This window comes from Dromiciops gliroides, chromosome 2, assembly GCF_019393635.1.
Source record: "Dromiciops gliroides isolate mDroGli1 chromosome 2, mDroGli1.pri, whole genome shotgun sequence".
Taxonomy (NCBI): Eukaryota; Metazoa; Chordata; class Mammalia; order Microbiotheria; family Microbiotheriidae; genus Dromiciops; species Dromiciops gliroides.
In genome coordinates this window covers 599,892,628-599,904,951 of record NC_057862.1, presented here as the reverse complement: position 1 = coordinate 599,904,951, position 12,324 = coordinate 599,892,628, and the positions used below count along the sequence as shown (strand labels likewise).

The 12,324-nt window shown below is 34.2% G+C and overlaps 1 protein-coding gene across 26 annotated transcripts in view; it reads right to left on the bottom strand.

Annotated features, from left to right (window-relative positions):
- Positions 1-12,324, bottom strand: part of NRXN1 (neurexin 1) — a 1,484,103-nt gene that overhangs the window by 797,959 nt on the left and 673,820 nt on the right. For 17 of the 26 annotated variants that reach the window (XM_043990256.1, XM_043990257.1, XM_043990263.1 and 14 more), the window contains 2 exons: positions 9,870-10,073; positions 7,266-7,292 (listed from right to left, as the gene is read on the bottom strand). In XM_043990256.1, the coding sequence (XP_043846191.1) occupies positions 7,266-7,292; positions 9,870-10,073 (231 nt within the window). The remainder of the gene's footprint in view (positions 1-7,265; positions 7,293-9,869; positions 10,074-12,324) is intronic. The other 9 variants (XM_043990261.1, XM_043990269.1, XM_043990276.1 and 6 more) reach the window with 1 other exon arrangement.

Genomic DNA, 12,324 nt, shown 5'->3' with positions numbered 1-12,324 from the left:
TACTCTATCACTATTCTACAATCTTTTCCTGACTGTTTGCCTATTACCTTCATAAATGCCCATTTTCTCCATCCTTTAGAGACTCTCCATGTATGCAGTTATCTAAACCTATTCATCCCTGCTAGATATCTGCCTATATGCCTTCTTTTTCATAACTAAATCCCTCAGGAAGGTCAACTCTTCTTTTTTCCCCTCTATATTATTTCATTTTGTGATCTCATCAGCTCCAGAGGTTTCATTCACTATCATCTCTATGTGGAGTATTCTTATATCTACTTTTCAAGCCCTAACCTCTCTCCTGACTTCCCTGTCTCATCTCCAACTGCCAAATGAACATCTTGAATTGGATTCCCATAATAGCTTAAACAGCATATCCAAAGCGTAACTCATTACTTTTCTCTCTAAATCTTTCTGACTTACCTGTTACTGTCAGACATACCACCATCCTACTAGTCACTTAGGCTTGCAACCTAGGTGTCATATTCGATTCCTCACTTTCCTACCTACTGTTGGCAAGGCGTATTCATTCACAACATGTCACAACATTTTTCCTATACACTTCCTTCTTTCCTCCGACACTATCATCATCCTGGCAAAGACCCTATTACTTCATACTTAGACTATTGCAAAAGCCTTCTGGTTACTATGTCAGCTTCATGTCTCTCTCTATTCTAGTTTATTCCCCATTCATCTATCAAAGTGGTCTTACCATGTCATCTTCATTCTCAGTAAATGCCAATGGCTTTCTGTTACCTCTAGGATCACATAGAAGATCCTCCCTTTTACATTTAAACCCTTTATAACTTTGTACCTTTTTACCTTTCCAATCTTCTTCACTTTCCTGCCTACATTCTGTGATTATAACCTTTCCCTCCTTGCCATTTTTGACATGACACTCCATCTCCCAAGTCCATACACTTTAATGGTCTAATCCTCATGCCAGGAATATTCTCCCTCCTCACTTGTGTCTCCTGACTTCCTTGACTTAGGTGTTAGCTCATATCCCACTTTCCTCCCTTGTTGCTAGTACTTTCACTTGGGGATTGCCTCCAATTTATCCTGTATATCTCTTACTTGTACATACTAGTTTGAATGTTACCTCCCTTATTAGGTCATGAGAAGCTTGAAGGTAGGAACTGTTTTCGCTTTTCTTTGGATCCTCAGTGCTTAGTACAAGGCTGCCACATTGTTGAACTGATATGTTGATAGAAAAATCTTGATCAACATGAAGCTCTTATTATCTGGGACATGCAGAGAACAGCTAGAGAGATGTCCTTTTCAGAGGCTGAAAAGCTGTTGGCCATTAAGGTCATACTCAGAATATTTTGTTTGTTTCATATGAACAAATATTATTTTCCCTTGAATCTTCTTAAGCAGCCTGCTTTCAATGCAGCAAGATGAAAGAAATCTAATATAGTTTAAATGTTACTGGTTGACATTTCTCATCTTTTTATTACTTTTCTATCTATGTCAAGATAAGAAAAGGGGGTAATAACTGATATCCATACTATCTTTTCATCTGGTAATAAAATGATAATACATGGATTTTATTATCCACTTGAGCAATCCATCAAAGTACATTTTCCAATAACATAATACAGCTTTCTTTACTAGATCCTAGCCAAAATAGAGAAGTGAAGCATTCATAGATTATGATTCTTTTTCCTTTCTGTGTTTGGGAGATGAGTAGTTAATATTAGCAGTTGAAATATACTACTTGACCTTTGTGAAATTATTCATGGTCTTAATTTTTAATAGCATTAAGCATTTTATAATAGCATAAACATTTGCTAAACTGCTAAAGTTTGACTATAAAAAGTGCTTGGCAATTATTTTTTTATTTATGTTAGACAACCTATTCTACCAAACTTAAAGTAGCCAAAATGTGTCTTCATGGTGAAAGAAAACAATAAGTATGTGTGTGTTTACAAATATGCACAGGATTGTGCTTCAGGCATCCCCAAATGTCTTTTGAAAGCAGATTGTTAAATTTTCAATATAAAGGTTTACATCTCAGAAATTTTCAAACTCTCAAATCAGGTCTGGATTTATTTCTTTAGACACACAAAAGTGACAAAGAAAATGTTACTAAGGCAGATTGAATTTAAATATGTGTCATGTCTACATTTAACAACATACTCTTTCATGTATGTGTAGGTTTATATGTATTTATATTTATATGTTTAAAATCTATGAAAGTCAAATAAAGTTTGATAAATAAGAGGAAGAGGGAGAATTAGAAAAAATAAGACTACAAAGAAAAAAATGAAGGGAACAGGAGACATAGAATAGTTTAACATGAAGAAGGAGAAAGAGGGGAAATAAGGTAGAAAAGAAAGAAAAGAAGATAGGGGAAGATTAGCGAAAAAAGAAAGAAGAGGTAGAAAAAAAGGTGGATGCTTAAAGAAAAAAGAAGTCTCCATAAAAGAAAGTCATTTGAGGGGCATTGGTCAGAACAGATAATTACAACCTAAAATCTAGGCATGAGGCTTTTGTTTGGAGAGGTGGATCATATCTTGGTAGGGTTGTGTGGCATGCAAGGAAGAAACAACTTAATGGTAACTGATGAGGGGAAATTTTTATTCTTAACACTAATTTGAAATAGAACTAGACATCTGTTTCTCATTTAAAAGAGTTGCTTATGCAATATGAAAATAGATGGGTCATAACCTATATTTGATAGGACCAAACCAGATATTCAAATCTACTAAAATGCATAAATTTCAAGGGATTATAACACTAAAAGTTTTAAGGGGAGAAAGGGAACTGTAGTTACTATTAGGATCAAACACTTAGATCTGGGCAGAAGCTCAGAATTAATATTACTAGTGCCCCAAATGAGGTAACAGGAGGAGAAGGAATGTTTCTAAAGTTATGTAGGTATTAAGTGTCTGCCATAATTTGAAGCCACATCTTCTGATTCAAGACTCATTATTCTTTTTATTGTAGGATGATGCCTCCAAATTTGGAATAGATATCTTTAAGCAATAACGATAAAGAATGTAGTGAGTATTCTTTGAATATTCTCCATGTTTTATGGAGATTCAGCTCTGGAACCATTTATCTATACCACCACTAGCTTGAGAATTCTGGCTCACAGAATAATAATGAAAGACTATTTAAATGCTACTAGTTCAGTATTTGTGATAATTAATACTCAACCTTGGCTATGTTTTACTTTGGACTACCTATGAGGGAAAAATATAAAGAAGATTAATCAATGTCAGCAAGATTGCAGAGTAGATGTTTAAACGTTTTTTTAGGAGAACAAATTTGTATAAATAGCATCAGCCACCATTTACCTAAGAAAATTCGTGGGATAATTATATACAATCCATATCTTCCAACCATTTGTTAACCACTGATTGGTATTGTTGCAGTTATCTGAAAGCAATACCACTTTTTATTGCAAAAGAATATTTTTCCTATTTAAAATTGAGCTTAACAAATGTCAAGTTTTAGAAAAGGGTTTTATATGAAACTATGCTTCTCTATTATGTATAGCTTCCTTTTCTTTTAAATAAATATGTTTCTCATAAAATATTTTAAATTCCTTACCCCCCTCCACTGCCACTAGCCTATATTGATTCTCTTATGAACACTACAAATTATCATGATTTGGTTAATTTTTCCATGAATTCTTTAATGATCCAATTTCATCTTCCTGATTATGCAAAGCTCCATATGTGTTTAAGGAACTTTTAGAATAAGGAAGTTCTCTCATTTTCATTCAAATGTCATAGCTATTTTAGGAATGTCCATGAAATTATTTGATCAGGAAAGGTTGTCTTTTTGCATACTTGATAAAAAGAAGATGAAAGGTGGTATTCTGACTTGGCCTCTTTATCTTTTTCATGGTCTCAGACCCACCATGACAAAAGTACTGGAGAAGATAAGGCATACACCTCACTAGGATAAGTCATTCAATCGGTAGCCATCTAAGCAGATTGAAAGTTCCAGATGCCAGGCACATTTAAATGATGACAAATGATATAATATACATAAAAGAACTCTGTTTGGCCTGGGTACATATGCAACGATGGTCAGTTTGTAATTTAACTATCAAAGCATGCGTTTTGACATTGATATGTCACCTATTAATAGAGAAAAATGCCTTTTTAAAAAACCTCTCAACATGGGAAAATGAACTGTTGATGTGGGAAGGGCAGTAGAGTCCATTATACCATTTTGAAGTTTTTGACTGTTATTATTTTCTAGTCAGAATAAATGGTGATGACTCAGGACCTGCCAAACAGAAATTCACCTTGAAATTTAAATTTGCTCTTTCCCTAGGGAAAGTGACAAAGGGATCTTTCCTCTTTGCAATTCCTAAAAGGTTCAGATATTGTATCTGAGTGCCAGATATAGATAGAGCTGATAGAAATTTCTTGCAGTCTAAAAAGCCCACGTGTATGTCCAGATATTTCTCTGTCCTCTTCCTGTATCTCCATCATCCCACTTTCCCCAATTTATCATAAAAGCTCTGAAAAGAGAAACATCTGAATTTTAGGTTTCTATAAATTTTCCTGATGAATTATCTTCTTAATTCCTACTAATGTGGATAGCAGGAAAACTGTTAAGGATTGGAGGAAGCAACAGGTAGAATTCTGGAGGAAGGGTAGATGGAAGGAGAAGAGGAAATTTAATCAAAATGGTTCCTATTAAAACTTGGCAACTTAAATGTTAACATCATATTCTCATTTCATTTTTGTGGGAAAATGAGGGTTAAGTGACTTGCCCAGGGTCACACAACTAGTATGTATCAAGTGTCTGAGTCCATATTTGAACTCAGGTCCTCTTGAATCTAGGGCTGGTGGTTTATCCACTGAACCACCTAGCTGCCCTCTATATTCTCATTGTGAATTAGAACTGGGATTTTTTTCTCCCTTTGCTTTATGGTTCTTTATTATTTATTTTTCTTTGTTTTATGGCTAAGCTAATTTCACAACACCTTTAATGAAATGTTGTGGTTTTTTTCTGAAAAGGGATAGTCATAAGTCTATGATTCAATAAAGTACACATGGCTTCTGGGCTTCAGAAATGCATACATGCCTACAAGCCTGTCTTTTTCTAGGGGTTGGGACAGGATAGATACTTTTCTTTTGGATCAGAGAAAACTACAAATAGTAGTAGAAGATTTCCCTCAAAATAGAAAGAAATGTATATTGAATTTTGTACAAAAGACAAAGATCACACACACACAAAAAGACAAAGATTGAAATACTAGAAAATAACAAAGATAAAATGCCAGGAAATAGAGGGAAAGGAGTTGGTTTAGTAAGGAAAGAAACTTAAGTTTTTCCCAATAGTAACAGAATGAGGAAAAGAATATTTAACAAAAAGAATAATCATTATAGATATGGATATCAAAAGCACAGTTTTTTTTCTCCTCATATATCCAACATGGAATTCATAGACTTAAATGTTCTTTATTTCATCAATATTTATATTATTCATTAGATAAATATTATAAATTCAAGGTTATTAATTCTCAGATTTGTGTTCATTCTAAATTAAAATAAATCATAATATATAAAACCCAAATATCTAGAAAAGAACATTTTTCTAACATGAAGGGATTTTCTGTAAATTCTGGAGAAATGGAAAATATCCACATACTTTGTAGAGGGAGAGTATTTACAGAGAAAAGAAACTTTGTGAGTGCCACCATGGTTTTTGGGAGACCTGGGAGGAAATCTGAGGCTGTGAGATTAATTCTAGAAATATGGGTTTTTTTCTTTGAATGAGGTAAGGGGTGGTGGCAAATACATTTGCCAACTACTAGGTAAGTTTTGCTTATGGGATTTTTTTTTTGGGGGGGGGACAATGAGGGTTAAGTGACTTGCCCAGGGTCACACAGTCAGTAAGTGTTAAGTATCTGAGACCAGATTTGAACTCAGGTCCTCCTGAATCCAGGGCCACCTAGCTGTCCTACTTATGGGATTTTTAACAAGTGACAACACACACACACAAATAAAATCAGTTTAATTAATGCTTCAGTCAATTTATTTACTTTGAGAATTATTTTTTTTAAAAAACAAAAGTACTTAACAGTGTCAACCATTTGAAGAACAATCATGAAATTTCAAATGGTTAATATTATTTTAGCAATCCCTTTTGCTTCTGTATTAGCAAAGTTTTGTTTTTGTTGTTGGGTTTTTTAAATTATCATAAGGCCTACTTTTTGTTCCTATTTAGACAATTTCTTGAGGAATAGATATATGGTTAATGATTTTGATATTTGGACAGGCTTTCATTCATCTTGTCACTAAGGTTAAAGAAAAAATTTTGAATTACTATGTCAAGAATGGATGGATTGTTCGCCAGTATCTTTAAATATGTTACTATCAGTTATGTTTATGTTGTGGTCAGCAAAATCTGAAGTAAAGCTAAAGTATTTAATGATGTAGTATTACTTAAAGGCAGTCTGTAAATGATAACAGACTCCAAATAAAATCACAGTCCACTCTCCTTTCATGTGTTATAATCCAAATTTCAAGTAAGCCTCTTTCCATGCATCTACTTTCTGACAATCATTGGCATGCATATCATCATAAAAATGTTCAAATTTAAAGGTATTTTTATAGCTATATGGTTAAGGTGTAAAAATCCATTATGTAAATTTAATTTTGACAGAGAAACACTTTAAGGAAATCATATCCTATGGATAACAGTGTTAGAAAGACAATGTTCTTTCTAAATTATTGCTACATTTTTATAGAGTAATTCATAAATGAAACCACAACACCAAGGAAACTAAGTTACTCTGGCTCCAATAAGCAATGTGAGGTAAAAAAACAGGAAAAGGGCAGTTCATAGGATCATAGTTATAATTACAAATGACCTTAGGGGTCATAGAGTACAATTTCCTCCTTCTATACAGAAAAAGAAGTTTCCTTGCTAGGATTACTCTGATATCTGGTCATTCATGAAAAGACTACAAAAATCAACTAGAACTGGACAAATTGTAATGGTACTTCCACTGCCTGTGTGTCTACAAAGGAATTCAAATACCATTTCTATAGTTGGCTTTTATAGAATTCTTGTCAGCTTCCTTTTCATGAAAACTTTAGAATGACCATCAGAAAATTGCTCAGTTAGACAAAGATCACAATGAATTTTTACACCCATAGGATGAGCTGGAGTACTTCAAGAGGGAGTTAATGAGTTTTTGGAAACTCTACACATCACTTTAATTTTTCAACTAGCTTACATCATTTTATAATGGAGGAATAACATTTTAAAAATTTTGAATAGGCACTTACTGGAATTACAGTTAATCCTGATACAATCTAGATGGGGAAGAATAGATGAAAAATGAAAATTTATCCTTCAAGGTAATAGCTGCAGACATCCAATAAAATCACAGTCCACCCTTCCGGGGACAGACACATGCAAATATGGCCACTCCATGTCATTTTTCTTTACATACTGCTGTAACCCAGAATTATTGCCATAAAACTTCACTGTTGGAACAACAATAAAAGATAAAAAATGGCCAATTTCAAACAAAGCTACATGGTGACAAATCTAAGTGATGAAATCATTCTTAACTGTCAAAGATGCTTGACTTAGCCAGGCTGCAACTTTTTCCCATCTGTGAAAGAACAGAGAGTTGGTCTCCATGTAACTAAAAAGTGCTCCGTCACAATGGGGTACAGTGCAGTCCCAACTAGGCTCAGACATCTGGGACCTCTGAGATCCAATATCCCACAAAGGCTTCCATGATCTTTCCAAATGGAAGGGCTTAATAGAAGTTGTAATCACTTCCTTTAGCAACTAGGGTATTTCTTATTCTACACGCATGGACAAAAATTATTGCCAAATCATTTTAAGTGGGATTCTATGGCTTATGTTAGTAGCCTAAGGAAAGGCATCCTCATGTGTCATTGGTCCTCAAGGGGTGCTCTTTCTTCAGTCTACCCAAGCCTTTTCTGTCACTCAGATTCTTTCTTTCTTTCCCACTGGTCTCCTTTTATATTCTTTCCTCTCTGGCAAGCTTACAATATGATTTTTGTGTGAACATTGCTCGCGAATAATAATTGATTATTTAACTTTTTAAAAACAGATCCAATAAAAACAAATTATTTCTGGTTATTACATACCATATTTATGGACAGTGAATTTTTTAAAGGGCATTTGGGATGATTTTAAAAAATGTATATGTTTATAATGCCTTTGGGGAACATGAAAAATAGAAACCTAGATTCTGTTTCCATATAGCTGAGTTTGTCATGTGTCGTCAACCGCATCAGAAAAGTGGTTGCAAACAGCCAGGGACCAGCACCTACACAACTCTTTCCACAGAATGCTTTGCTGAGGGAGAATCTATCCTCATTTAATGAGGACACAGAATAGGGATTTTGTTGTTCTTTGTTTAAAGTAGAAATCCTTTCTAAGTTTCTCTTTTTAAAATTCATCATGTAGTAATCAAATGTTGCCACTAGAGGGAACTCTAAGAGAACAGTCAAGGAAAAAAAACAACAACACGGGTTCATAGGTTGACTTTTCCTTGCTTTTCAAAAGTATTCAGGCTCACAATATTCTACATTCTATAACCTACAATTCTGCCTAGTTCAATTTGAGGATTTGGGTGGGATTTTAATATCTTGTGTACCTCAAGACACAGTGCCATCATTCTTAACCAAGGACTTTAAAAAATAAGACTCAACTTAACATTTTCTTAAACCTAAGCCACTCTTAACTTTCTTCTGTACTGTCATAGCTTTTGCATTTCCATTTTGAAATCATAATCAGAGTAGCACAGCCTATGAGTTTAGTACCTTAAGAAAAAGATACAGTAAGTACAGTAAAACCTCATGAATTTTGACCCCTCCAATTTGGAGTTGGTAATAATCTTTATACACCTTGGACATGCTTCCTTTTGTATTATCTATGAAGACAGACTCATTAAGGAAATCACCACCTTGTACAAGACTTTAGGGAAAAGGTTTAGCCTACCTAGGAAATCAAAGTTCTCATTTGAAAAAAGGAGGCAAGGGTAATTAGAAACAATTCTTATCTAATCATTAACATAGTTCTATTTGGACCTGTACTTGACAACACCTTGTAATCTGTTAGTTTACATTCTTGTCCTTGAAAGCAAAACAGCTGAATATAGTCTATGAATCAGAATTTCCCTTATTTTCAAAATTGTTTTCCTACAAAATTAATCAATATTGGTGAGGTTTTACTGTAGTTAACTTAGGAGAGTTCTTTCTAAATGCTAAATTAAACCAGGAAAGCATTATTTTTCTGTAGAAGAGCCTGTGTTTTTAGTGTTCACATGGCTGTTTGCTCAGGGCCGCAGACTTTGGGCATTGAAGGGTTGTGGGTTATCTTTTGATAGCAAAATACCACCACACTAATTCAAAACAGAGAAAATGGATTACTACCTTATGTGGCTGTCCAAAGGAAAAGCCCATCAGAGAAAATAGTACCAAGGGGTAAACACTAAGAGAAAATTAGATATTTGTTATATGGAATGCTTAAAAAAGTAGATTGATCTACATTCAAGTGCTGGGATGAATTAAAATTTAATTAATTGGAAAATTTATGTTTGCAACTCTCAAAGTAATTATATATTTCGTTGACAAATGTCAAGATAAACCGGGCTCCCCTTTTGAGAACACTCAACAAGGTAGTAGGAGCTACACTATGACAGGTTATGTTAGGCTGAGTAAAGCAAACAAAAAAAGATGCAAAAGTAAAATTTTAAAGAAAATATAAAAATAAATAACTTAAAAAATGGAAATTAGATCATTAAATGTGTTTACTTCCCATAGCAAACAGGCTGTGTGGTGAATTGTTGCAAGCAAAAACAAACCCAGTGAAAAATGTTAGTTCAATGGGGGAAGGGAAGTTGTTACCTAGGTTGACCGTCAGTTTCACACGCCCTGCATCCAACTCTAAGCGGAGAGTATCAGCAGAATCTCTTGACGTGGTTGCCATTAGAATGCCATAAGCTCTCTGTGATCGGAACCTTAAGGACACGTCCTCTGCCTCTGTGTGCATCACCACAGGAAGTTGTATTTTCATAAACATACTTCCATCATAACTCAATACAGTTGCCTCTGCAGAAAGAGGAAAAAATAAGATGTCTTTTATTGGTTTAGTTCATTTGCACTTTTCAAAGGAAGAAAAGGTCACACATCAGAGATCTGCCCAATTCACACTGAATGTGTGAATTTAGCCTTTCATTTTCAACTATCAAATTCTCAAAATTGAAAAGAGAAGCTTACATTAGTAGACTTCATCAGGAAGAGCAAGACTGACTCTTTAACGTTATTAGGATGCATTTCAGATACCACATGTGGACAAAATTTCCAGTAGAGAAAATGGTATAGCAGTCAGAATACTTCACTAGAAGTAAGTAGTCTGGGGATTAAAATTTCATTTCTGACTCTGCCAACTAAGGGAACAACCTTTAACAAATCACTTTTTTTTTTTTTCCTGCTGGGCAATGAGGGATAAGTGATTTGCCCAGGGTCACACAGCTAGTAAGTGTCAAGTCTTTGAGGCCGGATTTGAACTCAGGTACTCCTGAATCCAGGGCTGGTGCTTTATCCACTGCTTCACCTAGCTGCCCCAACAAATCACTTTTTAAAAACTCAGTTTCCTCATCTGTAAAATGCAGATATTGAGCTAGAGCATCTCTACAATCTCCTTAAGTTCTAAAAATCCAAGATTTTAGGAATATTCTTTATTGATGAATACAATTTAAAGCAGCAAGACATTTCAGAGCCCTTCCAATATACAGTCTTAATTTTATAAATGGGAAAACTGTGATCCAGGGTATTGAAGTGACTCGTCAAAGGTTATATAGCTAATAAGTAGCAAAGATGACATTTGAAAACATACCATCTGAATCAAAATCTAGTGCTCTGACCTGTATTTCATAGCTGCCTCTAATCATTTTGGTGAGTACTATTGATCTGTAGGAAAAAGGAAAGGTGCCTTAACTGTATCCCTTCTATATTCCTTCGAAATTGCTAAGTAGGAATGATATCCTTGCCAAGGTGTTGCTGCCCCATTTTTCTGAAGGTAGTTACCACCAAAAGTTGGTGATAAATACCTATCCTAGGAGAATTAGAATCAGGGGTATAAAGGAGCTGTAACATTAACATTGCTATTTTAGTAGAATTTTCTAGGGACTAAATTTGGAAGGTATTTAGCAAATTAGCAATGGGAAAAGTGCAGTAGAGGGCCACTGGTCATAAGTTGAAAAGCTAGTTTCAGAAAATAGTCAATAAAAAAAAAGAAAAAAAGAAAAGAGCCAATAATTTATACTGTATGGGTATTGAACATTGCAAAACAAATATGAGTGGCTTTGGATTGTGCTGTCTAACATCTTAGAATAGTTTTAATACCAAAATAAATATTTGGAAATTAAACTAATTTATGAATCTCTAGGTATTAAACCACTTATCCGAAAACACAGATTCCCCAAATTTTAGATTTGAGAGCAATGTCAGTGGCCACCTATTACAACCTGTAGTTGAATAAATATTTCCTTTGAACCAAAACCAAAAAGTTGGCATCCTTCATGTTTCATTTGAAGACCTCCAATAAGGGGAAACACACTAACTCCTAATGAAGCCCATTTTAACTTTTTATGGCACAAATTGTTAGGAAGTTTTTCTTGACATCAATGGCAACATAATTAGTTTTTCAGATGTAATTATATTTATTAGGAGGGATGTACTTTAAACATGTGTCTTTTCAAATATATTTTCCAAAAAAAAAAAAAAACAAAGATAAAAAGTAGATTGTGGGGGCAGCTAGGTGGCACAGTGGATAAAGCACCGGCCCTGGATTTAGGAGTACCTGAGTTCAAATCCAGCCTCGGACACTTAACACTTACTAGCTGTGTGACCCTGGGCAAGTCACTTAACCCCAATTGCCTTACCGAAAAATAAAAAAAAATAAATCTTAAAAAAAAAGTAGATTGTGACTCTCTGGTATTGATCATTAGATATGAAATATGTTATTTCTGATTATCATATGTACAATCATCTTGAAATGAAAATTGTGTGACAAAATCTGTTAAAATTTAAAAAGCAAGGGCTAAATCCTGAACAGAAATGAGCTACTAATGAAAGGCCATTCTCTCTGAAATCTGCATTTTGTTGAATGGAATTCACATGAAAATGCTTTCCACTCCTTAAATATTTTTTAGTTGATTACAACAGATCATCCATGAATTATGTCATCAAAGTTTGTCAAGGCTAATAGATAGTATTTAAGAAAAGTAGATCTAACAATTAGTTACACAAGGTAGATTGATGATAGTGTTTATAAACTTCATTTTTAAAATAGTTTAAT